Source organism: Papaver somniferum, chromosome 2, assembly GCF_003573695.1.
Source record: "Papaver somniferum cultivar HN1 chromosome 2, ASM357369v1, whole genome shotgun sequence".
NCBI lineage: Eukaryota > Viridiplantae > Streptophyta > Magnoliopsida > Ranunculales > Papaveraceae > Papaver > Papaver somniferum.
Genome location: NC_039359.1, coordinates 116,483,804 through 116,510,844, shown reverse-complemented (window position 1 = coordinate 116,510,844; position 27,041 = coordinate 116,483,804). Strand labels below are relative to the sequence as shown.

At 36.9% G+C, this 27,041-nt stretch overlaps 4 protein-coding genes, 1 long non-coding RNA gene and 2 pseudogenes across 5 annotated transcripts; 1 reads left to right on the top strand and 6 right to left on the bottom strand.

Moving 5' to 3' along the window:
* Window positions 1-5,260: 5,260 nt before the first annotated feature.
* On the top strand, window positions 5,261-8,657 carry LOC113348907 (SEC14 cytosolic factor-like). Its single transcript, XM_026592811.1, has 11 exons — window positions 5,261-5,444; window positions 5,826-5,854; window positions 6,423-6,506; window positions 6,639-6,692; window positions 6,859-6,936; window positions 7,082-7,135; window positions 7,238-7,297; window positions 7,383-7,478; window positions 7,590-7,691; window positions 7,802-7,882; window positions 7,961-8,657. The coding sequence occupies exons 1-11, from the start codon at window positions 5,390-5,392 to the stop codon at window positions 8,252-8,254; spliced, it is 987 nt and encodes a 328-aa protein (XP_026448596.1). The 5' UTR covers window positions 5,261-5,389; the 3' UTR covers window positions 8,255-8,657.
* Window positions 8,658-8,872: 215 nt separating this feature from the next.
* LOC113351813 (protein NRT1/ PTR FAMILY 5.10-like) lies at window positions 8,873-9,718 on the bottom strand. The gene has a single exon (XM_026595740.1). The coding sequence runs from the start codon at window positions 9,716-9,718 to the stop codon at window positions 8,873-8,875; it is 846 nt and encodes a 281-aa protein (XP_026451525.1).
* A 1,131-nt stretch (window positions 9,719-10,849) lies between these two features.
* On the bottom strand, window positions 10,850-11,468 carry LOC113353839. The gene is made up of 4 exons (XR_003361567.1): window positions 11,420-11,468; window positions 11,258-11,336; window positions 11,059-11,141; window positions 10,850-10,944 (listed from the first exon to the last, which is right to left on the bottom strand). It is a non-coding gene; the product is annotated as an uncharacterized LOC113353839 (long non-coding RNA).
* An 8,087-nt stretch (window positions 11,469-19,555) lies between these two features.
* LOC113351811 (protein NRT1/ PTR FAMILY 5.13-like) lies at window positions 19,556-21,440 on the bottom strand. Its single transcript, XM_026595739.1, has 3 exons — window positions 21,272-21,440; window positions 20,887-21,101; window positions 19,556-20,770 (listed from the first exon to the last, which is right to left on the bottom strand). The coding sequence occupies exons 1-3, from the start codon at window positions 21,438-21,440 to the stop codon at window positions 19,556-19,558; spliced, it is 1,599 nt and encodes a 532-aa protein (XP_026451524.1).
* A 1,118-nt stretch (window positions 21,441-22,558) lies between these two features.
* LOC113354898 lies at window positions 22,559-22,687 on the bottom strand (annotated as a pseudogene).
* Window positions 22,688-23,117: 430 nt separating this feature from the next.
* LOC113354802 lies at window positions 23,118-23,215 on the bottom strand (annotated as a pseudogene).
* Window positions 23,216-23,238: 23 nt separating this feature from the next.
* Window positions 23,239-24,689, bottom strand: LOC113348906 (agamous-like MADS-box protein AGL29). Its single transcript, XM_026592810.1, has 2 exons — window positions 24,570-24,689; window positions 23,239-23,923 (listed from the first exon to the last, which is right to left on the bottom strand). Exon 2 carries the CDS (start codon window positions 23,899-23,901, stop codon window positions 23,407-23,409), a length of 495 nt encoding a protein of 164 aa, XP_026448595.1. The 5' UTR covers window positions 23,902-23,923; window positions 24,570-24,689; the 3' UTR covers window positions 23,239-23,406.
* Window positions 24,690-27,041: the final 2,352 nt, after the last annotated feature.

Below are 27,041 nucleotides of genomic sequence, written 5' to 3'. Positions count from 1 at the left end.
TTCATTTAAATAATGGTCTCCCAGTTATTCTCAAACAAATTCCTAATCAGACTGATATTGCAAATGATTCGATTCTGACTCCCCAGCTGGTTAAATCGGGGCCGATTCGTACCTCTAGCTCACCAAGAAGATTCAAGTCCTCAGTTATTGCTCCTCAGAAGACTACTGTTTCAAGAGAAGAATCTGTTTCTTTGGATGTTGAACATGATGCGTTCTCAAACCTCAAAAGGAAAATTAATCCAAGAGTTGATCTCCGAAAACATACTGGATCTCGTTCTTCTACCTTAGCTAGTATTATTGCCATTCATGAGCAAAATGATTCCTCAAAACCATATTGCACCAATTTATGTCCTCCTATCATTAATCTAGGATATCTCCTAATTATCATTATCCAATTGTAACCTCAATACCCATTCCTTGGTAAATCCCTATGGTAGCTACAATGTGCCTTATGATGCTTCCCCAGATAACAATGTTGTACGCAATGATTCTCTCCATAAAGATGTCTATATGGATCTGAACTTTTCCCAAGGAGATGATCACAATAGTGGTACTACCAATTCTCAGCCTAATGATGGTCTTCTTTCCACCGATCACGTACATTCTTCTACCCCTCCTCCTCTGAATGCTTCCACTGCTGCCATAATTCCTGAACTTACCTTTCCTTTTAATAATGTCAACATGTTATGCTGGAATGTTAGAGGATTATGTAAAAAAATCTTCTAATATAAAGCTAAACCTTCTTTGCAAGAATATTAATCCTGATATAGCCTTTCTTTCTGAGACTAAAATGAAGAAGGATACTGCTGGTAGGAAAATTAGAAATATGAGGTTCACTTGTACCTTCAACGTACCTAGTATTGGAAGAAGTGGTGGTCTTGTTCTGGCTTGGAAAAAGGAAATCAGTCTTAACATTTTATCATCCAGTTTGAGGGGCATTTATGCTACGACCAATGATATTATCCACCATAAGTTTTGTCATATACATTTTATCTATGGAGAAACCTAATAGTAGTCTTCAACAAGCTTTCTGGGATAGTCAATGTCAATTTCCACTAATACCACCTAGTGAAAATGTCTTCTTTGTAGGTGATTTTAATCTTAACTAGGTACAAAAGATAAAAATGAGGGTTTAGAAGTAGATGATTCTAATTTCTTTAAAATCCTAGGAATTTCTGTAATGTGTTTACTATGCATGATCCTGGTTTTCCTAGTCCTAGATAGATTTACTTTGTCTAATATGCAATAGGGTACTAGATTAGATAGATGTCTCATTAATCATATTGCTGAACATTTGTTCCCTAAATTTTTTGTTAATAACTTGCCTACAGACTCTTCTGACCAATTCCCTATGCAAATAGGCTTCAATTTTGATGATATATGCATGCCGAGACCTTTTCATTTTATGTCTATGTGGATTGAAGACCCTACTTGTAGATACATAATAGATAATCCATGGTATGTTAATGTAGTGGGATCTCTAGCCTATAAACTTAAAGCTAAACCCTTAAGCTCAAAAAAAGGTTTTCGTGATTGAAATAAACATTCTTTTGGTAATATTTAAACAAATATTTCTACCACTAGGGATGAGTTAGTTTAGGTCCAAACTTCCAATCCAACTGACTCTAGTTACATCTCCAGACTTATAACCAGATTAGAATACCTTTATAATTTCGGGGAATTACACTGGAAGGATAAATCCAGAGAGGTGTGACTCATGGAAGGAGACAAAAACTCTCCCTATTTTCATAAAGTCACTCTCTTTAGAAGGAAAAGAAATGCTATCAGTTGGATTAATAATATTGGTACTTCTTTTGTTGACTACTTTAAGACCCTATACTCTTCCCACCCACAGTAGTTTCAAGATGAAATTCTTCAAGATATCCTTGTGAAGTTCATAGCTGCAGATAAGTTTCATCTGAATTCACCTCTGATTGCTGAGGAAATTAAGAATGTTGTCTTTCAAATGAGAGAAAAAAAGACCCCTGGACCTTATGGTTTTACTGGTTACTTTTACCAGAAATATTGGGATATTGTTGGTGAAGAGGTTATTGATATGACCCAGACTTGCTTTAGAACTGGGCATATAGATAATGTCTTTAACCACACCAATATATTGCTCTAATTCCCAAGGTTCCTCTTGAGCTAGTCTCCCAATATAGACCTATAAGACTCTAAAACTTTATTTACAAGATCTTATCCAAGACTCTGGATAATAGACTTAAACCTTTTATGGATAACCTTATTTCCCAAAACCAAAGTGACTTTGTGCCTAAAAGGAGTATCTCTGATGATATTCTCCTAGATAATGAGGCTATATTTGCTGTTAACCATCATAAAAGCTCTGATAGCATTGATGCCATTAAGCTTGACATGTCTAAAGATTATGATAAACTGGAATGGATTTTCTTGAAAAAGTTTCACAAAAAATGGGCCTGTCTGTTCACTAGGTTAAGCTTATAAACCAATGTCTTTCTACTTTTTCTTATTATGTTCTTCTCAATGGTAGACCTACTAGGCTCATTAAATCTGAGACGCTTTAAGACAAGGAGATCCCCATCTGTATATCATTTTTTCCGAGGATTTGTCTTCCTACATTGATGCTCTTACTAGAAAAGGTTTGGTTGAAGGCATTAAAGTGTGTAAAGATTCGCTTGCTATGATACACCTTCTTTTTACTGATGATTCCTTAGTATTTTGCTAAAGCTACCATCACTGATTTACAAAAAATTTAAGAGTATCTTCAAAAGTACTGCTTTGCCTCTGGCCAGGAAATTAATTTTGACAACTGGTATTTTATTTAGTAAAAAAATCCCTGAGTTCCTAAAAAGGTAGTTTTCTAACATTCTTTATATCCAAAATAGAGACTTGGGAGAAAAATGTCTTGGTACTCCTACAGTTTTTCAAGCATCTAAAATTCAAACCCATATGGGTATTTTTCAAGCTGTAGATGCTAGAATTTATATTTGGTTTCATAAAGTCCTGTCTCAGGATGCTAGAATAACCTTGATTAAGCATGTTGGTTATGGTGTCCCTCTTCACCAAATGGAGGCCTTCCTTATTCCTAAGTATCTCTATAGGAAGATGGACTCCCCCCTTTGTAAGTTATGGTGGGGAGAAATTTTGGACCCAAAAGATAGAAAATTTCACCTTTAGGGTTGGGATATTCTCTGTTCTCCAAAATCTGAAGGTGGGTTAGGATTCAGGAAAGCTGAATTAAATAATCTGGATATCTATTCAGAAACTCCTGGAGGATTATAGAAATCCTAATTATCTCTTATCCTTTATTCTTAAGGCTAGATATTTCCCTCGGTCTGATTTTTTAAATGCTAAATGCCCTGGTAATTGTTCCTGGACTTTGAAGTGTTTGCATGCTATTAAAGAAATGATAAAACCTTTCATTTATTGGATTGTGGGAGATGAACAGTTTATTGACCCCTGGTGTGATAAATGGATCCCAACTCTAGGATCTTCCATACCAAACCCTCTTGTACCCTAGACCTTAACATTAAAGTCTCTTATTTCATTGATTCTACTACTAGATCCTGAGACTCAATACCCACTTTGATGATGCATCTGTTGAGAAGATCATCTCTATTCCCTTGAGCCAGTTATGCACTCTCCTGGCAGGTGGGCTTGAGGTCTTTCGAAGAATGACAGATTCACTTCAAAATTTGCTTACTTAGGACTCAGAGGACTTAGGTCTTCCCCTTGTAGTAACCTTTGTAAAACACATTTGGAAAATTAGAGTGCTTCATAGAATTCGAATTTTTACTTGGAAAGCTACTAGAAATGCCATACCTAGTAAGACTGTCCTAAATACAAGAATGCCTATGCATGTTGTTGATTGTTCTAGATGTCTTGACCCTAATAAGTTGTTATGCATGCGTTGGTTCTTTGTCCTTTTTCTAGTCATGTAGGGTTCCTCTCCTCTCTATGTGTTAATACTCAGGCCTTTCTTAATGAATCCTTCCTTGATTGCATGGTATTCTAGCTAGTTGACCTTGTTTCTAAGCTTCTTAATGAAGCTCAATGTCAATTAGTTACCATACTTTGGTCTCTTTGGAGTAGTAGGAATAATCTGGTTTTCCAAAATTCGAAGGAATCTTACATTGCTGTTTTAAATAGAGCTATAAAGCCATTCTTTTGACTAGGAAACCTAAACTGCAGATCTCTTCTTCGTTATCTATTGGTTAATGTGACAAATGGATGCCCCACCCCTTGGCTGGATAAAATGTAATACTGATGGTGCTTTTGATGATATCTCTCGGGACAATGGTGCAGGCTACGTGATGAGAGATTTTTTCAGCAAAACCTCATTTTGTACTTCCATAGTCTTTGAAGTTGAATCTGTTGAAGAAGCGCTGAAGCTAAAGCTATTTGAGCAGTTCTAATAATAGCCGTGGAGCAAAACCTTTCTCACATCATTAGTGAAAGTGATGACAAGGAGCTCATCAACCAATTTTCTGCCGGAGTGTTTGATGATGATTCCAGAACGGATGCTATTTTTAAAAATATTCATTTTTTTCTTCTAGTTTAGAAGCTTGTCTGTTTTCCTTTCAACCCCGAGTCTGTAATTCTGTTGCTCATGAGCTTGCCGATAATGGGCTAAAAAAAACAAGTCTTCTATGTACTAGTCTCTGCCTCCAACTTGGCTCATGTCGGTTGTTAAAGGAGATCATTAGTCTTGTTAAAGGCCGTTCTTAGAGGTAGCCGGGATCCACTTTTAAACCCCACAATTGGAAGTTATGTGAGATGGTTGTTTCTAGGTTGTTCATGTTGATGGTATGTTAAGAATTTTTGTTTGGGAATAAGTTGGGGCATAAAGCTTTTCCCTTTGGGACAACCCTTATTATGCTGCCTTCAGTGCCTTGCATGAGATATTCAGTGTTCACTCATATTTTTTCCCTACACCGGGACCATCAAAATCAGATTTTGATGCCCTTCACCTATGGAATTTGCCCAAAGTTTAAGCTAAAGTCAAGTTGGTAGCTACATTTGATTTCCACCCAGCAAAATATTGATGTGGGTTTTCACCTATTCATAAAATTGGGTCCCACCTAATCATTCCCTAAAACTGCAGTCTATTGGAAAAGGAACGGCTTAAATGCACTTCAGTTAAAAGTCCACTGAAAAGTGATGGTCCAATGATATACGAATCCAAAAAGACATCCACGTAGAGAAAAAGGAGTTGTCTTCATCTTTTTGTTCGTTAAAAGGAGAGGTTACCAGACAGACTCAATCCAAGAGAAGTTAGTATCAACTTTCAAGGTCATATTTTTCTCTCCTCTTCATCTCTTTAGATACTTTCAAATTCGTGCACAGAAGAAGAAGAAGAGGAACTGCATGATATTCTGATTTATTTATTTTCTTGCTCAAGTAGTTTAGTATGACAATGGTTTCCCAAGAAGCTATCGAGAAGTTGCTTGATTTGATGGAAGAAGGTCAGTTTATAGGTTCCAGACATTGTTAAATTGTCTTGCACTTTTGATGCTAAGTATTTTATAGGTTCAATTGACAACTAACTAGATGCTAATTTTCTCGTGCATAGTTGTTTTCACTGAGCAATGCACTTTGACGGAAAACTTGTGTGTTTTGGCGCATATGATTCTATCATCTATCGGTTTATACTACAACGGATAATAAACAAGTTGTTTTTAACATGGAAAAAATGATTATATTACATGCATAGCACCAGAGGCATTACAAAAACGAGAATAATGTTGGGAACTAGTTATCTTTCTTAGAACGAAAGTACTTTTGCTTGTTAGTTTTGTTTTATTTGTAAAATCATTACTAAAAATCCTACTTCATTTTGGTTGCAGTTGAAGAACCATTAAAGAAAAGTTTTCAGGTAAGCTTTTCCTTATAGTTATCTTGTTCATTCATCTCTAAGTTTGGTCGCATTATTGAAGATTATTACTTATATATATATATATAGGCATAAACTTTTATATATGTAGGCATAAACTTTTTGGGTTCTCAGTCACGTACCGTCTTTTTTTTTATATCTTGAGTGAGAAAGTTGAAACTTCTCATATACTCTGCACATTAAAGTGAACCTTGTTAAAAAATTATTTGTTGTTAGTCATCACTTGATCTAGATCAATAATTAGTGATCTGTGTTGCATCATTAAGAATCATTCAGAGACCGCCCAAACAAACTACCCTAAAATTGATTTAGCATATAATAGGCACCCCATATATTTTCAGGGCAACGGTGGGCGCCGCACGAAAGACATGTGGCCCCTCAAAAATATTTGGCCTATGAGAGGAGTAGTGCACTGTTTTGAAGTAGTTAGTTTGGGCGTTTAGAATTTTGGATGTACTACTAGTGGTTCATGCCGTGTTGAAAATATGCCCAGACTCATTTTCCGTGTTTGAATGGGTTTTCGGCTGAAACCATATTTTATGATGTACAGAATATGCATCAAGGATATCCAACTGAAAGTTTGGTGCGGTTTCTCAAGGCTAGAGACGGGAATGTCTACAAAGCGCATAAGATGGTTTGGTGCATTCTATTTCTCATAAATGGTTTTTGATGCTGGCCTCTTGTTACTAGAGATGGCAACAATTTTCATTCAGTCTTCTCAGTCTGTCCTCGTACTAATATAATTAATATCTTTGTTCTGTACTAGCTAATTGATTGCTTGACCTGGAGGGTGGAAAATGAGATTGATAAGATATTAACGGTGAGTTTAAACATGGTCAAGTCAAGTGCATGGTTCTAATTTAACCTGCTAGCCATGTCAAATAAATTGCCAGATTCAGAAAATCGATGTGATTTTAAGCGGTTTAATTATTAATGGTCGTTAAACTCTGTCATCAATTCAATAAAAGTTGTCCTTCTTTATGCAGAAACCAATTGTTCCCACTGACTTGTATAGAGGTGTGCGGGATTCCCAGCTACTAGGATTGTCAGGTTACTCAAAAGGGGTAACTATCTATTTCTAGTTTGTAGTTCATCTCCATGCTATATTACCCGGTCTCTTGTTGACCGAGTATCCTTTAATCTGTTTTTTCTTCTTCTTCATATATGTACTGCAACATATGTATCAAACAACTGTCTTGTTTTTAATAGGGCCTTCCTGTCTTTGCTATTGGTGTTGGGCAAAGCACATTTGACAAAGCTTTGGTGAGAATTAAAAATGCTCTGTTACGATTCATGCAGTTATCTACGTAATGTCTACAATGTTGCAAATTCCTAATATTTTTACCTGGATTTTTCTTTCTCTAGGTCCATTATTATGTCCAGTCACATATCCAAATCAATGAATATCGTGACCGTGTTGTGCTGGTAAGTTCTATATATATATGTCTTATTTAGAAACTCTCAGCACTGTACGGTGTACTCCAAGTTCTGATCGTAGTGTTTGGTTTAGCCTCATGCAACAAAGAAGTGTGAACGCTATATTGGGACCTGTCTGAAGGTTTTGGACATGACTGGTTTAAAGCTTTCCGCACTCAGCCATATTAAGGTATATCTTGCTCTTGTGTTGCTCTATGTTTTGTTATTGATCCAGTGTCTTGCTGTTTTATGTTATCATCAATTCAGTGTCTTGCTCTAACCTGATTGTCTATTGATGCAGCTACTGACAGTAATATCTACTGTTGATGAACTCAATTACCCGGAGAAAACCAATGTCTACTACATCGTAAATGCCCCATATATATTTTCATCATGTTGGAAGGTTAGTCCAAAAGGAGTTCCCAATTGGAGTTTCACTTTGTCAGTAGTTTATAATTTCATCGACGAGAAACATCTGTTCTTAAGCTTAAAAAATTCATCAACTTCTACCAGATTGTGAAGCCTCTTTTGCAAGAAAGAACGAGGAAGAAAATTCAGGTGCTCCAAGGGAGTGGGAAAGAAGAGTTATTGAAGGTAAAAGAAGTTTCGACGTAAATATGAGAATGCTTACGAAACGACGTAACTTTAATTTTTGTGGTATCATTTATATAGGTAATGGACAAGGAATCACTCCCTCATTTCTGTAGGAGAGAAGGTTCATCTCTCCGTTCAAACCCGAACAACTGCTTCTCCATGGATCATGCGTTCCACCAACAGCTTTATCATTACATCAAGCAGCAATCTATGAGGAGTCCTACCAAACAAAGACCATTCCACGTAACGTTACCAGAACCAAACTCAGAAGAAAAATATATTGCCAAAACTATAGAACACGAGTTCCACAATTTTGGTAAGCGAAACGGTCTCTCTCATTCATTTGAGGGTCTGGAAATCAACGTCGAGTGATACTACGTACTAGAGAAGAAAAATAATACCTGTCCATTTGTAACATCTTCTTAACTTAATTAAAAACCCAACACGTGATGTCAGATCAGTTGTCATATCTAAGAAGTGGGTTTTTGATGTTTCTTCAATGTTGGCAAATGCTAGATGGGTCTATAAGAAGCTCGCCTGCTAGAGTGGATGAAAAAGATGAAGCAGAAGCATGAGCCTTGTTTAGTTAAATTTGTGTTCGATTTTGCAGTTTGTACGCTTTAGATTTGCCTGGTTATATTACGCCACGCAAATACGCAATGTACAGACGAATAAAAATGAAATGTAAGTTGTGATCTATGTGAGCAGATTTAAGCCGCTCTTTTTTCTCTTCTTTTAAAGGACGAACCTATGCCTTTAGGCTATAGGTGAGCAAGATTTGTTCTTTGATGAACTAAAAAGCCACGACAATACTTATATGGAATAGTCGGTGCTTTTAGCGATGTTTTATGCTATTTGCGAATATTGCCAAAAGTTGCATACAGTATCTAAACAACGCAGGAAGCCAAACAGCATAACATAAAGTGATGGAGCACAACACAACTTAATTAAAGTAGTGCAGATAACTTGCAAACTATCTTAGGTTAATTATTACATCCCATCCAACAACAAAAACTCCCGGATCTTAATCTTTCGGTAATAACAAGTTGAGGTCAAAGCATAGACAGGGATAAAATTTAGTACACACATTACAGATATAGTGTGATAGAAGAGATCGATGCGACTCTCATCTAGAGTTTCAGCAAACCAAGTCCCACGGCCGTCTGGTTTTTTGGTAGCTAATCTTAGAACTAAAACTAAGATTGTATTGAGAAGGGCTCCCATTCCAGTCAAAACTTCAGTGATAGTTGTTGCATAAAAGTTAATCCAATTTGAGTATTCGTTTTGGAAGAAAACTTTAAGGCCTTCCCCTGCTAACCCAGTAACGAAACCTAGTGCAATAAACTGAGGAATGAATAAGGGAACTCCAATATTCGTTTTGTTCTCGACAGCAGTCAATCTTGCAACCTCTGTGTACTGAGCAATTGTACAAGTACAAATTGAAAAGAACATACCAAGCCCCATTCTAATCAATGTTGCAAGTGTTCCTGTTCTTGATCTTCTAGACAAAACGCGATAAACCAGATGATCGATAACGAATCTTGAAGTTTTTGTAATACTCTGTAACATCATAATGTACACATTTGCATTGCCCATACTAGATGTGTCTGCGGATCCTGCTAGGTCTTGAAAGAAAGTTTCTCCTGTTGAGTAAACTATACCATACATGAGGAATGCGAAGCATATTGGAGCCGCGCTTCTAAGACTAGTTCTCGTTATTCCACTGTGATGATTACGGTGCAATGATGTTTCGATGTTTCCTGCTTTTGGAGTGTGTTCGGAATGATCGTCCTCATCCTCCGGGGATTGTAACAAACTAAAAGTAGTAGAGGACATGATTGATATAATTTTCCAAGCGAACAAACAAAATGTTGTGCAGGAAAGGATATAGATACTTATCTTAAACTGCTCTTTCCATTTTTTGTCATATAGTAACCAAGTAGACAAACCAAAACCTACAATCAGGGCCGGCCCCAAAGGGGAATCAGAGAAAGGCCCAGTCTAGTGCAGCAAGGCCCAGGGGCATCAGATGCCTGGTTTTGTGTTGGGGGTATTTCTTAAGAAAATAATTATATAGGGAATTATTCTTGAAACTACATTAATATATAAAGGGCAAATGTTCAATTGAATAAAACGTCTTGGGATTTTCTGATAAATATTTTCCTCCCGTTGACACATAGTTCTTTTTTTTTTTTTTTTCCTTTTACCAATTGTATTGAATCTTTCACTAATTGATTAAACTATCTGAATAATTCCTTTTCATTTCCCTTTCTATCTAATTCCAAAAAGAGTTAGAGCTTTGAAGTTTTGGAAATTTTGATATAATCTTAATTGTAATTTTCTTATTGATTAATTTACGATGATTTGCATTAGGGGGTCTGTATTCGCATAGAGTCTGCGTCTAAATAAAAAAAATTCACAAACTTTATAAGTATTTTTTTAGATGTTAAGATAACAAAATAATTATCTTTTATTATTAGAGTAGTGCAAACAAAAAAAAAAATTAGGGGCATAACAAAAAAATTCGCTTCAGGGCAAAATTTTCTCAGAAACGGTCCTGCTACAATCTTGGCTCTCATCATAGAAATCGTAGAACGAACATCGTCTCTCTTTTCATCATCTTGGTTAGACACTCGCCTGGCTTGCTTCATTTGGGATTTCAAGAATTCTTCGATACATGTCGACAGAAAGACACCATGGCCTACTGCTAGTAGAAATAATGATCCATGCAAGGTTTTGATTGACTTGGGTGTAAAATTCTTAAGAAGAACCACTAATGCCTGTTGAAAAATGAACTTACATGATTTAATAAGTTGCATCTGAGCAAGAAATTAAAGAAATATTTACCACATGTTCTCCGTAGAAATTAAGGGTGCACACGATACGGTTCGGTCGGTTTTTGCCGAGGCCGAGTACATGTACTTCCCTAATCTCGGTTCCAAAATTTTGGACCGGTACCTGTATTCTGTATTTCGGTTCCGGTATCATTCGGTACACGTGAGGTACCAGGTACGGTTCTGGTACTTGTCTCGGTTCCAGACAAAAAAAATCCTGTTCAAAACCTGAGCAAAAATTTGTCGTTAAAAACTTGTTTTTATCAATGAATGCTCTTGAATGCTCCTTCCAGTCTTAACTTCAAGAAGGTCAACTGACTTCCCCTTCCCAGACTTACCAACCTTCTTCGCAATCAGACAAGGATTCACCTCTCCGATCACCGTTGGTTTTTGTCTCTCACCGTCCAAGGTTACATGTTCAACTCCTGCATTCATATACTTGTAAATATGAATCAATTGGAAAAGAAAAAGAAACATAAAGCAAGAACTAAATGTTGTTACAGGTACTCAGGTAGCAGGCGTCGAAGTACAGAGCACATACCCTTGAGCTTAGCAACAACCTTCATGATATCTATCTTGTCCTCTGGAGTCTTCATGCCCACCTTCATTACTGCTTTCTTCTGCAAATTTATATAATTATGTGTGATTTTCACCTTCAAGAGATATATAAGATTACTCATTCAGTATAAGAAATTATACGTACTTTCATATTGGACATGGTTGGTGCCGGGCTGCTAGCTTTTCAGTATAGTTGATTCGGGTACTCTTCTTTTCTTTCTTGCTTTTTTTTTTCCCTTTAGAATGAGCAGCAATTGAACTAATTAGAAAGCAGGCAGGAAATAAATGTTTGCTTGCTGCTCTCTGCGGGGCTCCCTTCTAACTAAGCAAAAATTTCCTTCTCAGAGAGAAGACGGGAAAAAACAAAAAGAGAAACCCTAGCCTTATGTTCTATATATACCTACCACCCCTAAATCCAATGGCTATTATCAGTTTACTACTCCTAAATATAGCGGATAAATTTTTTCGGTACATTCAGTCCGGGACGGTACGGGACCTATATAAGATCGTGTACCTGTATCTCCTTAGCCTCTGTTCCTATCTTTTGGACCGGTACTTGTACCCTTTCCTCGATTCGGTACAAAAATGGGTACAGTTCCACCGGTTCCGGGCCGGGCCGGGTTTTCGGTTCAGTTCCTGTGCACCCTTAATAGAAATAGAAATTTTGTGATAACTTTAACGTACGGTCAAGGAAAGGAAAATATTCGATCATTTACCAGAATGTAGGATATACAGTTGACCTGCACCATGAGGTAACATCCAACCCTTAATTTACATAACTCTGCAAATATGGCTAGTATCCCACTGATGAAGGCAAATATGTTCACCGTCGCTGCTGCACGTACGGGTGAGTACTTGAATACACCGGTGAGATATGTCATCAACAAAAACAACACACCATATTCAACTAGAGCAAGGCCGAAGATAACACCTGCATTCCATGACATATGTATCCCAAACCAAAAACAAAGACGTGGTTAGTTTAGCGAGAATAATAACAATTGCAAGACTAACTATGTTACTATAAAAGTAGCGATCCATCTAACCATACACGGATACCTAGCTATCAGTTCCGACCTGGAAAGAATTTAACCATCTACTCACTTTCAACCAAGTAGCACGCCTTGGGTATATTGAAATAATAGAGAAACAATCTTCTCATTTCATTAGCGATCATGGAGGTGTTTCTCCGGCTGGTACTAGTATTATCACTGGCAACTTTTGCCGCTGCTTCCTTCTTTCTGCATTCTATTTGAGTAGCTTCCATACTGCAACGGCTTGTGCTCAACCTCATGCAGGTAGGTATTATATACACCAAAAACAAGGTAGACTAAAATACCAGTCTAACGTGTTATTAATTAGTAATCCATCAATGAGTACACTATTTCTAAATCTAAAATTTAGATTGTGTACAATTTGCAGTCTAGATTTTGACTCATACTTTGGTCCCATTTTATCTCCCGAGATGATATCTCATTTTAACACAATATTTTAAGCAATTACTGTATTCATCACTTGTGGAATATATTATACGTAGTTTATCAGAAAAATAAAATATTATACGTGGTCCTAGGTTCCTAGCTAGTACAATCCGTAAAATGGTATAGTGGCAGTAAACTAGTTCCACCACTAATTATATGCACGTCTAGGTATCTGATCTCGAGGAGGGAGGTTTTAATGATAGCCTTGACTAGACATAAAACTTACTAAAATAGACCAATTGTAGCTCAAGTTACCCGGGAGCAAAACTGCCCCAATGCTGAACATAATTAAAGCCATAAGTAAACGAACTTTGCATTCCACTTGGCAGATTCCAAGTACAAGTGCAGAGTCAATTGTAAGAACTGAAATCTAGGTAATAATTATCCAATACAATATTTTTTTATTTTTATTTTTTAAGGGAGAGCCTAAGATAATAAATCGATAGCAATGCTAGTGGTGTCATTCTTTTGAAAAACATCAGATCCACTGCTAAAATTCTTACAAGTAATAGCCAAGTTTAGAGCTTGGAGATTTTGGGTTCTATGAAGAAGTTTAAGACCCATTAAAACAAAAGATACAAGTTTTACATTTAAGACTGTTGCTTCACTCAATGTTTGTTTTTCCTTATGATAGTTCCTGCTGAATCTTCCCTTTATAGCTTTGAGATAGAGAGCATTGAAGTGTTCTACAATTTCATTGGTTTCAGCTTGTATTTCAATGTTCATGTGCTGCTTTTTCTCTGCCCACTCAAACGCTAAGTCTGCTCCTCCTGCTCCCCATTGACCTGTGTGTCCTCTGCTATCAACATAGTTTCCTGCAAAATCAGTGATAGTTAGTGCTGAGAAGAACTAATAAGTGTTAGGATCCTGAATAGTGCAGATTTTGATTAAGAAACCAAAAGTCTGCTTTTGAGGAGGGATCCCGACATAATTTCCTGTTGTTGTTCTATGGGGATCAGTATCATAAGTATGCCCCTGAGTACTATTCAGAGCATGGTAGGGCAAAGTGTGGATTCTGTTATGATCACATAGATGTTGTTGTATACTGAGAATTGTATTCTTAGCATTTGGAGTAGAGTTTTGGAAAACTAGATCACATCTATCCTTCCATATGAACCAGCAAGTGGTTGCATAAGTGCAGGTATTGTCACTGCAGCTAGCATTTTGAAACCAACTATTGAACCAATCCATGAAAGGAGTTTGGTGATCAAAAAGGCCATGATTTCCACCTAACATGTGATTCCAAACCTCAGTGGCAGCAGGGCAGTTGAGGAACATATGTGTCATTGTCTCCTCCCCACTATTGCATATTTTGCATATGGGATCAATATAGTGGAGAATGCTTGCAGTTTTAGCATTATTTGGGAGGATTTCATGAGCGCATTTCCAGATAAAGATTTTAATGGTTGGTGCCACTTCCAAGTTCCATATAGCTCCCCAGTTTCTTGTTGTATGATCATTTTTATACAGGTTCTCTATTTTGGCTTTGTACAAAGCTTTAACAGAGAATTTTCATGTGTTGTTGAGTTTCCAGTGCATGTTGTCTTCTTCTCTGGAGTGGATAACAAGGTCACTAATGATTTGAGCAGTACCAGGACTGAAAATTTGTTGAATGAGTTGAAAATTCCATTCCTTTTGATCTGTCATTAAATGAGCAAGCAGCCGTATATCAGTGGGGCAGTGTGCAGGCTTTGTGAGGTTGTCAGTTGAGTCAGGTATCCAAAGGTCCTCCCAGATTTTGATTTTGTTACCATTGCCTATTCTCCAGATACAGTGGTGTTGTATATTCTGAATTCCTTCAAGAACCCCTTTACAAATCCATGAGTCTCCATCTTTGGCTTTGGTATTCATGTTTAGAACATTTCTCCCAAATAAGTATTTGACATCCATCAATTTGTACCAGAGAGGGTCCTTATCCTTTTCCAGCCTCCATCCTATTTTTGTTATCATGGCACTATTGAAGAGTTCCATATTCATGAACCCTAATCCACCAAGATCCTTTGGTTTGCATATAGCTGTCCAAACTTTTGGGTAGAACCCAGTGGGGTGTTCCAGATTTTTTCCCCAAAAGAAATCTCTTTGTAAGTTGTTCATATCTTGACAAGTTTGCTTAGGTATTCTGAAGCAGTTCATTTGATAAATGCTGGCTGTGGAGGTGACATATTTTATTATAACTTCTCTTCCAGCTGGATTTAGAGGGGAATTCTTCCAACTTGACAGATTTCTCTTCATCTTATCCACTCCTGGTTTGAAAGATTGGATTTTGCTTCTGTGAGTAAATAGAGGAGAGCTTAAACATTTGTCATTTAGTGGGAGAGCTTGAACTCCTAGCAGATTGCAGATATGAAGCATTAGTGCTGGGTCAGTGTCCTTGCTGAAGAAGATACCAGATTTGCTGAAGTTGATGAGTTGACCAGAAGTATCTCCAAAGATGTTGAGGATGTCCTTGAGGTTTTGGGCTTCAGTAGGATTTGCTTTGCAGAATACCATACAGTCATCAACAAAAAGAAGATGGTTTATAGATGGAGCATTCTTGCAGATTTTTACTCCAGAGATGATGCCCAAGTCTTCAGCATGAGATAAAGTTCTGGACAAAGCTTCCATGAAGAAAAGAAATAAGTATGGGTATAGAGGATCCCCTTGTCTGAGACCTCTAGAGGGATTAAAGAATTTATCAGGGGAACCATTTATCGGGACAACTGAAGAAGTAGTGGAGATGCACTGCATAATTTTGTTACACCATTCAGAGTCAAAGCCAATTTTAGTCATAATGGTATGAAAAAAATTTCAATCCACTCTATCAAAAGATTTAGCCATATCAATCTTGATCCCCATGGTTCCTTTATTGCCTTTGAGACCACTTCTTGTTCTCATGTAGTGAATAATTTCATGGGCTATATCTATATTATCAACAATTTGTCTTCCAGGTATAAAGGCAGACTGGTAGGGAGATATGATTTTGTTGAGAAGGGGTTTCATTCTTTGAGCTAGAAGTTTGGATATTATTTTGTAGGTGGTGTTGCAGAGACTAGTGGGTTTGAAGTGGTCGGGGCAAGTTGGGTTTTCAATTTTTGGTATCAGGGATATAAAAGTGGAATTCATTTCTTTGAGAAGATGCCCAGACTTGAAGAAATGTTGTACCATTTTAACTAAGTCTTCTCCTACAATATCCCAGTTGGCTTGGAAGAAGTTTGGTGAAAAACCATCTGGACCTGGAGCTTTATCTTTGGCCATGCTAAAAAGAATAACTTTGACTTCATGATTTTCAGGAATTCTGTTGAGAATGTTGTTATCAATATTGGTGACAATTGTAGGGATGAGGTTAATGATTTCAGGGTTCATGTCAGGAGATTTAGCAGTAGCCATCTTAGAAAAATGGTTGGTGAAACATTGTTTTATTTCTTGGTAATCCTCAATTGAATTTTCAGTACTGTCTTGTATAGAATCTATCTTGTTTCTTCTTAATCTGCATTTTGTAGTTTTATGGAAATAACTTGTACTCTTATTCCCCAATTTGATGAATTGATCTCTGCTTTTTGTCTTCCAGAATTTTTCTTCAATGTCTTGCCATTCTCTGAGAACTTGATTTGCAGTTTTTAAAGCTTAATCTCCAATACAATATTGAAGGTGGGCGTTAATGATAAGGACATACTTCAAGGAGCATTGACATTGTAATAGCTAATTATCTGCGGATGGAGGTGGCATCATCTCAAGATTGAATGTACCCAAAGATTGATCGGGGAGAAGCATAGAATCAACTCCTCGGCCTCGACACAATAAAAGAGAAATCTACCACATCACATGAGAAGCGAACATGTGTGAAGCATGGGCTGGATCCAACAGTGTGGCGTGTATCAGGAGATGTGGCATTAAATGTTAATGACAAAGCACGCGTGGGGAGTAGAAGAGTCAATTCATGGTGGACCCGAAGTCAGAAGGACAACAGGATCAGATCGGGTAACGAATTTACATCAGACGAGACATTTTGTATCGGGCGATGATATATCGAAAGGTATACTCTTCGGGTGAATATAGAGTCGGGTATTGAGCATCGGGAGAAGACATCAGCGATCACCTGATAGGATCTGCAAAGTTGATAGAATAAGACCCTTGTATGTGTCTTGTTGATATAATAAGACTCGATAGGACCAAAACTGTAATCTTGTTATATGTATATCCCATCTTATAAATACACAACCCTTGTGTTGAGAAAAAAAAAGGTTGTTGTAAGTGTGAGTAAGGAGAGAGACTAAGTATTGTTTAGAGCTTTCATCCTTAAAACCTTTGGGAAGTATTAACATTCATCCTTTCACCCCGTGGACATAGGACGTAATCATGCCGAACCACATACATCTTGTGTTTTTATGTGTTTCTTTACTTACTTATCTTGCAATTACTTCAACTTGAATGTTAGATGTATTATGTATTACTTTCTACAACTACAGACATATAAATTAAAACTTACTTGTGATCATTATTTCCAAGCAGTGCAAATGTGGAACGAATAAGATTCTTTGAGTCATGAGTAAATGGCCAATTTGGAAAGTACTTATATTAGACAGGTTTCTATGGGCATGGCAAAGCCATGAGTTTGCCACTTTTGCATTGCACCTATTATGGGCATGACAAAGTGGCAAATTTTCCACTTAGCCATGCGAGGTCTAGTTTCTACCGAGCGGTGAAGTCTAAACTGAAAAGACGAGGGTACCCAAATACACCACAATTTTTTCGATTCAACTTATAAGTGCGATACCAAGTGTGATCGTCCATGGAAAAAGTCGGGACAATATGACAACTTCATATTCACTTGACAATAGTTACGGTACAAGACCGATTGACTATAGGATTAAAGTCAAGTGATCAGGATTAACGTACAAGTGTAATTTACTTAATTATAGTAAGACAATTGTAATGCGGAAGTAAAGTAAATGACACAACAAGATTTTGTTAACGAGAAAACCGCAAATGCAGAAAAATCCCAGGACCTAGTCCAGTTTTGAATACTCTCAGAATTAAGTCGCTATATAAAGAACAAAAACCAACTTCGTATAGTTGAGACCAAGTATACTACCCCTAATATCTCTGCGTCTTCAACCTTTTAGTGACGCACATGAATCTCAAGATAGATATCACTATTGCAAGTTGCTTTACCAAGTAAAGTCTTTATGTACTCAACTCCTGTTAATCGTATTTCAAACAGAAATCACTCTTTCAAGTTGTTTTACCAAGTAAAGTCTTTATGTACCCAACTCCTGTTAATCGTATTTCAAACAGTAAAGGAACAAATCTGTTTGGTAACCACTTTATTCAATTTAAGAAAAGATATGTTGAGTCGTCGACAAAGACTCTTATGTTTAATCTAATAAACTCCTTTATCTGGTTAGATAATCGGAATCTTAATTATCGAAATAATCAATTTCCACAATCAAACAATATATAACTCAAAGAGAAACTATAAAGTGATGCCGATCTTATCAACTAGATAATCACAATCTCTATCAAAGATAAACAAGATCTAGTGGGAACCCAGCCGATCAAGATGTGTGCCATAACACGAGATACGAAAGCTAATAAGAAAAATTTTCTTGTCTTCATCAATTTCCTTTTTAAATAACCTGCACAACACAAACTTGAATCCTCTTGTGATCAATCACGCACAGAACAGAGTATGTTAACAATGGATTATCACAAGATGTCTTTAGATCTAAAAACAGTTTTAAAGATCCCGTCGATACTTTGATCTACTTTGAGTGACCCTTAGACATCATCGTTGCGGCTTTGCGAATTAGTGATGCACCATTATGGCGCAAAACGAATGAAAGTTCAACGATGCACATTCTTGCGCATCATTTGCAAATCACCCTTTGGCCTATAAGAACCCACAATTGGCAGGTGTCACAGTAGTTTCAGTGTTAAAATCATTGGGTGGTGATATTAGTTATCTGAGTTCGAAACTCGCTAGCACCATCAAATTCTTAAACGACAAAAAAAAACACGCAATTGGGGAATAAAACAAAATAAAAACATTAAAAAAATATATTATTTTTTAATTTATTACGGGATATTAATTTTCATAACCCCTTATCCAGATATTTTCCATAATACCTTAAATTATTTTTTTTAACCTTTTAAGAAAAATATTAACTGTTTTTTTTAATTTCTTAAAATGAATTTAACGATTTTGTTTAAATTTTTTAAACTTTTTTTTTAAATTTAATTATCCTCAGAAAAATTATTAATTTTATTTTTCCTGAGTCGCACGGTAAAATGGAAAATTTTGTGCCGATTTTAGACAGTCGGCATGGAAACAGATGAACTCAATGCCGAAAGTTGTAAAAATAATTTAGAAAAATGACGGTCGATTATGTCGATCGTGTCCAAAATTTAACCCTGCAGTTGACATGGATTTTTTTTTCAATGCCCACTATAAACTGTCGACATTGTTTATGTGATTAATACCAAGACGATTTTTGTTGATGAAGAATACCATAAACGTTTGACATGGTATTCGATATATATATATACAGTGCCGATTGGATCGATATGGTATTCGTTAATTATCCATGCCGACTAGAAATCATTTCAGAGGTCTTCCCTGACTTTGTTGATGGTGTTTTAAAAAAAATTGAAAAAAATATAAAGAAATATAAAAGATATAAAAAGAAAATAAGAAAAAAAATAATTTAGGCTTTTTATACTTTTAAGACACCCTTAACATGATACCAAGGATGAGATTAATCGATCACATTCCCCAATGAAATCATCCCAATTGGGTTCATTAACAAACTCTTAGTTAATAGTTACATCCCATCTTTTAAAAGCCTCCATATCTTAATCTTTCTGTAATAAGAAGTTGAGGCCAAAGAATAGAGTGGGATAAAATTAAATACGCACATAAAGGCCACACATCGATAAAAGAGATCAATACGACTCATATCTTGAGTAAAAACTAAGACCATAGTGAGAAGGGATCCTATTCCGGTCAAAGCTTCGGTAATAGCCGTTGCACAATACTTGATCCAACCTGAATATTCACTTTGGAAGAAAACTTCGAGGCCTTCCCCTGCTAACCCAGTAACGAAACCCAGTGCAATATACTGAGGAATGAATAAGACAACTGGAATATCAGGACGAGCGATTTCATCATCGGGGCTTACTTTGAACGTATTGTTGTTCTTGATAGCAGTCAATCTCACAACCTCTGTCCACTGAGCAACTGTACAAGTAACAATAGTAAAGAACATCCCTAGCCCCATTCTAATCAAAATTGCAAGTGTTCCAGTTCTTGTTCTTTTAGACAAAACATAACAAACAAAATGATTGATAACGTATCTTGAAGTTCTTGTTATAATCTGTAACATCATAACGGACATATAATCCCCGCCCATACTAGACGTGTCCACGGATCCTGCTTGGTCCTGAAAGAAAGTATCCCCTGTTGAGCAAACTATACCATACACGAGGAATGTGAAACATATTGGAGCCGCGCTTCTGAGACTAGTACTCTGTTGATTACTGCTCAATGCTGTTTCCATGTTTTCTTCTTTCGGATGATATTCGGAATGGTCATCCTCATTCTCTTGGGATTGTAACCGCTTACTGCTCAATGCTATTTCCTTGTTTCCATCCTCATCCTTTGGGGATTGAGACGAACTACAACTAGTGGAGGAAATGATTGGTATAACTTTCCAAGCAAACAAACAGAATGTTGTGCAGGACAAGATAGATATACTTATCAGAATCTGATCTCTCCAAGTTTTTTTATTTACTAGCAAATTAGACAAACCAAAACCTACAACCTTGGTTCTCATTGTAGAGATTGTAGCACGAATCTCGTCTCTCTTTTCATCGTCTTCGTTAGGAACTCGGCTGGCTTTCTTCATTTGATCTTTCATGAATTCTTCTTTACATGTCGAGAGAAGGATACCGTGCCCAACTGCTAGTAGAAATAATGCTCCATGTAAGGCTTGAAATGACCCGGGATGCTTAATATTCGTAAGAAGAACCACTAATCCCTGTTGAAAAATGAACTTACATAGCTTAATAAGTTGCATTTGAATGTCTACGTAGTAATAGAAAAATCAGTAACTTACACTAACATGTGAGAAAGGAAAGGGAGAATTTCAGTTACCAGAATGTAGGATATAGAGTTGACTTGCACCATGAAGTAACATCCAACCCGTAAAGCACATAACTCTGCAAATATGGCCAGTATCCCACTGATGAAGGAAAAAATATTCACGGTCGCTACAGCACGTACGAGTGAGTAACCGGAAATACTTGTGAGATACGTCATCAACAATACTAACACACCATATTCAACTAGGTTAAGGCTGATGATAACTCCTGCATTCCATATTCCATGACATATATATCCCCCAAACAAAAACAAGTCGTAATTAGTTTAGCAAGAATCAAGAATTATGTCTAATGCAGACTAACTATAAAAACGTAATGATCTAACCAGATGCATCCACCTAGCTATCAGTTTGGAAAGAATTTAATCATCTACTCACCTTCAACCAAGTAGCACGCCTTGGGTATATTGAAATAATAGAGAAACAATCGTATCATTTCATTAGCGATCATGGAGGGGTTTCTCCAGCTACTGCTACTACTACTAGTATTATCATTTGTAACTTCTGCTGCTTCCTTGTTTTTACATTCTACTTGAGTAGCTTCCATACTGGAACCTCACAATAACTTATGATCAACCTCATGCAGGTAGGTCTTATTTACTAGCAAACAATAACGGCCAATTTCATCATTTGAGGATTATATTATATGTGGTCCTAGCTAGTGAGATCCCGTAAAATGGTCCAGTGGCAGAAAACTAATCACCAATTCTTGAGTAGCATTCAAGCAGCAGACAACTTTTCAGAACCATTCAGAAAATGACGTCAGACGCAATTTTTCTTTTTAGAATTATCACGGCAGCAGCACGTAGGCGTCACATTGGCAGCGGCTTTGGAGGAGTTTTTTTTATATGGTCTGTTAACAATTGTTGCTAATCTAAACTACTAAACAAGTCTAGTTATCTCATCTCGAGAAGGGAGGTTTCAGTGATAGCGTTGACAATATTTTTGTAGACTAAACTTATGACCAATTGTAAATGACGACTTTGCTTCTACTCGGCAGATTCCAAGGCCAAATGCAGAGTCCAATTCGACGAAGGTGGGCAGTAATGGCAAGAACATATTTCGAGAAGCATTTACGTAGTAATCTGAACTTAATTGTAATCATTATCTCCAAGCAGTGGAATGAATAAGATTCTTCAAGTCACGAGTGATGGCCAATTTGGGAGATATTTATATAGGAAGATCTGAAAGTAAACTGGTGATAATAGAGATTTCGATGACCGACTTGAGATTAATTTCTGCTGAGATGATTATTTTGATTACGTGAACAGGATTATTTTGATTTATGGCATGATGCCATTTTTAATTTCTCGGTAACATTCCCGTTTGGTCATTTTGAATTTCTTTTGTTTCTGGTTATTATGGTATGATACTCTTCCAAAGAACACATTCAAGACAAAGTACATCCAGGGTGATACTCCAGTATAGCATCTAAACAACAGAGGAAGCCTAACAGCATAAAATAAATTGATGCACTTATTTAAAAACTTTCTCACGGCGTCCCTAATGACACGCCAGCACCACATCGGCAACAAATGTAGTCACCATGGGCAATTTAAGACGAAAAACAATTACGACCATATACTCCCTCCGTTACTTTTTAATAGGCTGATTTCTATAAATAAAGGAAAGATGTGATTCCGGTACAAAATGGTAAAACTGCGGAAATGTGCCCGTTATTTTGACAAAAATAAGCTGTTGAGCAAACCTACGGGCTACGGCACAAATTTAGCACGAGCATTGGGGCTTTTTTCATCATCGCATACTTCAAAGAAGCCCGGGTGCATCGTGCGTTTAACATTGGAAAATGAAACAAATCTAGAAAACAGCTAACAGTGTAAACAAAGAATTATAAACTTCCAAAAACAAATGCTCTACCTGAAACACAGTTGAGGTCCAAAGATATTACCAGACACTGTGGCTCGCAACATATAAGTGAATTACAAACAATCTTACTCTCGTAAAATTAATATTGGCTGTAAGCGGTAGCCGGGTATGACACTGAAAGACACCTGCTGTGACTCAGATACAGGGCCTTTTGAGACACAATCTATGTATTATGTGCATAATCCATCATTACTTGGGTGTCCTAAAGCACCGTAGATCATTCTAAGGTTTAAGACGGTATCTTCCAGATGTGCAGTTCATTCTAAAACTTAACAGGCTCAGTAAGTGTGTACTTAATAACATGAATAAAACAGAAACAGGAATCTATATAGTACCTGAAGCTCAGTGGAACGAGAAGTCGTTTTGTTTAAGGCTCACGGCAGAGACTCTTTAGGTCTTTCCCACTGCCCTAGTTGATTTTAAGTTAATAACTCCATATACTCAACACTGCAGAAAAATGCAACATAACAAGAAGCACTGGACAGCAAGGGAAACAACTATACTATCTTCACTAAAAAACATGTGACGCCACTTCTTACAAACATATTAAGTTAACTTAATAACCCCATAATTATAAACAAACATCAAGTTAACCAACCAATGAAGCTAGTGCTTCTAAGATGCAGCTAATGTTGTTGACCAGTTGAACCTGTTGCTGCTCCTGATGCTAGTTTCTGTCTCTTCTCGCTTACTTTGTTTTTCGCTTCAAGCAATGCCTTCTTCACAGCCTCAACCTTCTCTGGAGTATCAAGCTTTTCCATGTCTATGTTATCCCACCAAAACTCATCACTCTTTTCTTCTGCCTGTTGTTCTTCTTCACTGTCACTTTCAATTTCGCTATCACTTTCCTCCTCTGATATCATCACCTGATCTTTGTTTGCAGCTAGCATCTCGTTTACTTTCTCTTCACTAATGAATCGCTCAAACATTTTACCATCAGAGGAACTACCAAAATTAAAAGCCTTGCCATCAGGGGTGAAACCAACGAAGTTAAAGTTTGCACCAGTCTCACTACTAATAGCAGCAGCTTCTTCCAAGAGTTCCTTACGAAGCCTCTCGAATACCACCCGCCTCTCTTCCTCGTTCTCTATCATCTTAAGTGCACCCTTCTTCCGATCCATCTCTCCTCCTTTGTTTACTTATCTGTCACACACAACAATCCAAACAAAAGAAATATCAATTGTAAGTATTATACTTTTTACTGCACATTACATGTTTATACTGCTAAAACAAAAGCATTACAAAATAATTTCTCACTAATCATCATATGCCACCACCACAGCAACTAAAGCCACATCCACCACCACTACATAAGGCCATTAAGCTATCACCCACCTAACCAGAACCACCACCACCACCACCACCAGTTTTGCAATCAGCAGACTACCATCAAAGCACTACTATCACACAAACACTAATTTCACCATAGCTAACACCACAAACCCGTAAAATCAATACAAGTATCAGTGTTCAGCATCAACACAGACACTCCTACCGCCATTATTGAAGACGGAGTTTATAAAAAGAAAACCTAAAATATAGACTGAAATGAAATGGTGGCATCTTGAAATCCCAGAAAACTGTTCACTGATTCAGCAAGTCTAGTTATCAGATCATAAATTGCAAACTTTATGCCCTAAATTTTCCTAAAATGCTGCAAATTTAACATTTTTGATCACTTGGTTTTGTAATTTGTTGCAAAAAAGCTTTTAAATTCATGGATCAGACAAACAAATCATCACTACTTAAATTGAACGAAAAGAACAACAGAGATTCAAATTGTACTTACAGTGATTGAAATCGAAGTTTGTGATCTTTCAATAGACTGTAATTTTCAATCGATTGGAATTTGAATTATCAAAACCCTAGCGCCGAGGAGAGGAGATATAAGATTTGCGGCACTAGAAACTCATTTATATAGAGAGACGCTCGCCACCGTCACTGTGTGAACACTACATTTTTACCCGACCGTTAGATCTCACGCGGTAGACCCAACGTTGGACAGATATCTACCAACTTGGTTGTTGGACGCGTTTGGAAGTTACTTTTTAACTTCTAGAAATTAATGATTTTAAAAAAATTGTATACATTGGGCATAGTATTTTTAAACAATTTTTATTACCAATTTGGTTGTTGAACGCGTGTGGATGAGCATCCAGAAATTACTTTTTAGTTTCTAAAACAATCTTGGTATAAGGGCGGCAAGAAACGGTAGAGGGGCGGCAAGGGTGATAACAATGTCCCTATTATTGGTTAGGGGGTGTCCTATGGGGTTGTTAATTGACTAGATTATCCTTTTCACCTCAAATGGACTAATTTACCCTTACTTTTGTGGTTGAAAAGACTTAATCGTCCTTCCCATTATTAACCCAATTGAAACTGAAAATAAAAACAATTTTTTTTCAACTTTACTTCATCTTCTCTTCTCGTCCTCTCCACCACCATTAAAACTGATTTTTCATTGTCCTCTTCGATTAATCGGCGAGTTGAAAAATTGATAACCGTTGATTTGAAACTATATTAGAGATGCCGAAGAAGAAGGTTGACGAAGATTGTAGCCGTTCTAATGAACCAAATCCTCCATTAGGTCAAGAACATCAATTTGAAACTCCTCAACTGTCAAAATCAAGCACAATGACTTATTTGAGGTATGTTTCGAAAAACCCAGTTAGGGTTTAGTCTATTGTTTGATTTAAGTTAGTTTTGTATCAAAATTTAGGGTTTTGGATCGAAATTGAAACTGAAAACTGAGTTTTGCATGTGAGTTACGTTTGCAAATAACCTAGATACCAACCGTACCTGCATAATTTGAAGAACTTACGGTTGCTAACTACCCAAATACGAACCGTACTTTTTTTTTTTTGAGAAATCTGTTAATGTTCGGTTGGTAATGAAACCTTAGTTACGGACCGTAATTTCTTCTGTATGTTTCATAGACTTTTTACGGTTCATATTTGCGTCTCACTTACGAACCGTACTTGGATACGGTATGTAACTTAATGACAGTTACCAACCGTACATCATTCTGTATGTTAGGATTTTTTGAAGTAGTGATGTACGGTTCGAAACTAGAGTTGAATTACTAACCGTTGTTTAGGTACGGTTGGTCACGATTCCTTATTTACGAACCGTAATGTGTTAGGGTTTGTATTTTCTCTCTTATTACGAACCGTACATAAACCTACTCCCCAATTTTTTTTGTTTTTTGTTTTCTATATTATTTGTTCTACGCTTAGTAAATCAATCAATTGTAATGCTTGTGTAAGAATCCTGATAGGGTGAAGAAAAAGAGAGGAAATGACTTAACCCCGATTGATCATACGTCTACCCCTCGCGGTGACAAGCATTTAGGTGTAGATAATAGAGGCATCCACAAGAATGAGAAGAAGAAGAAGAAGAAGAATAAGTTTGAAATTAAGTTGAGGAAACAACCTGTGGCTGAATCTGGAGTTGAGTTAGAAGGAGTGGAACATAATGATCAAGAAGAGGTCGCAGTCCAAACTAATCGTGAAGGCAACGAAAATGCAATTGTAGAGGAAGAAACTAATGAAGCTGAAGAAGAATCTAAAGAAACCGGTGATGATGGATAGGAGGAAGAGTCTTCAAATGATGAAGACGGGGAAGAGGAAGCAAATGATGAAGATGAGGAAGATGATGAAAATGAAGAGGAAGAAAATGATGAAGAGAAAGAAAATACCAAGGGAAAAGAGGTAGTTGTTGAGGAGGAAGAGGAACCCGCACCTCCAAGGCAAAAGAAAGAAAAGAAGCCGAGAAAGGACCTCACACCGAAAGGAATGCATATTCCTAAAGGCAAAGAACTGTTGTTGCCACCGAAGAAGAATAAAATACCTTGGGGCGAGGCCCCAGATAAGTCTTCAATCTTATTTGGTTATACCGGTTCCTGGTCCGCAAAAGTCTGTCAGACAAGGGTATGCTTTTTGTTACTTTTCTTAAAACATTCATTATTTTGATACATTTTGTTTGTTTAGTTCAGTTCACCAAAATATGCTTATATTTTTGTATATTTGTTTTTTCTTAGGACCACGCAAGATGTATCAAATTGCTGAAGCGTCAAAGGGCTAAACTTTGGCCATTAAGTAAAGAATGTGCTGCGGTTCGCAATCTAGTGGCTTGTACATGATTAGGGCCCGAAATTCTTCATTGCAAATCGGAGTATGATAGTGTTGTGGTCTCTTCCTTCAGGGAACTATATTGGCTTGAAACCGATACATTTCATCTTCCATTTGGAGAGATGACAATA

What these genes read in the sequence shown, in the direction of transcription:
- LOC113348907 (XM_026592811.1), top strand. Translation starts at nt 5,390, where the DNA reads ATGACAATGGTTTCCCAAGAAGCTATCGAGAAGTTGCTTGATTTGATG. An exon ending in GCTTGATTTGATGGAAGAAG is followed by an intron (nt 5,445 to 5,825) that starts GTCAGTTTATAG and finishes TTTTGGTTGCAG; the next exon opens with TTGAAGAACCATTAAAGAAA. An exon ending in TGTCAGGTTACTCAAAAGGG is followed by an intron (nt 6,937 to 7,081) that starts GTAACTATCTAT and finishes TGTTTTTAATAG; the next exon opens with GGCCTTCCTGTCTTTGCTAT.
- LOC113351813 (XM_026595740.1), bottom strand. Translation starts at nt 9,718, where the DNA reads ATGTCCTCTACTACTTTTAGTTTGTTACAATCCCCGGAGGATGAGGAC.
- LOC113351811 (XM_026595739.1), bottom strand. Translation starts at nt 21,440, where the DNA reads ATGGAAGCTACTCAAGTAGAATGTAAAAACAAGGAAGCAGCAGAAGTT. An exon ending in GGCGTGCTACTTGGTTGAAG is followed by an intron (nt 21,102 to 21,271) that starts GTGAGTAGATGA and finishes TATGGAATGCAG; the next exon opens with GAGTTATCATCAGCCTTAAC. An exon ending in ACTCTATATCCTACATTCTG is followed by an intron (nt 20,771 to 20,886) that starts GTAACTGAAATT and finishes ATTTTTCAACAG; the next exon opens with GGATTAGTGGTTCTTCTTAC.
- LOC113348906 (XM_026592810.1), bottom strand. Translation starts at nt 23,901, where the DNA reads ATGGATCGGAAGAAGGGTGCACTTAAGATGATAGAGAACGAGGAAGAG.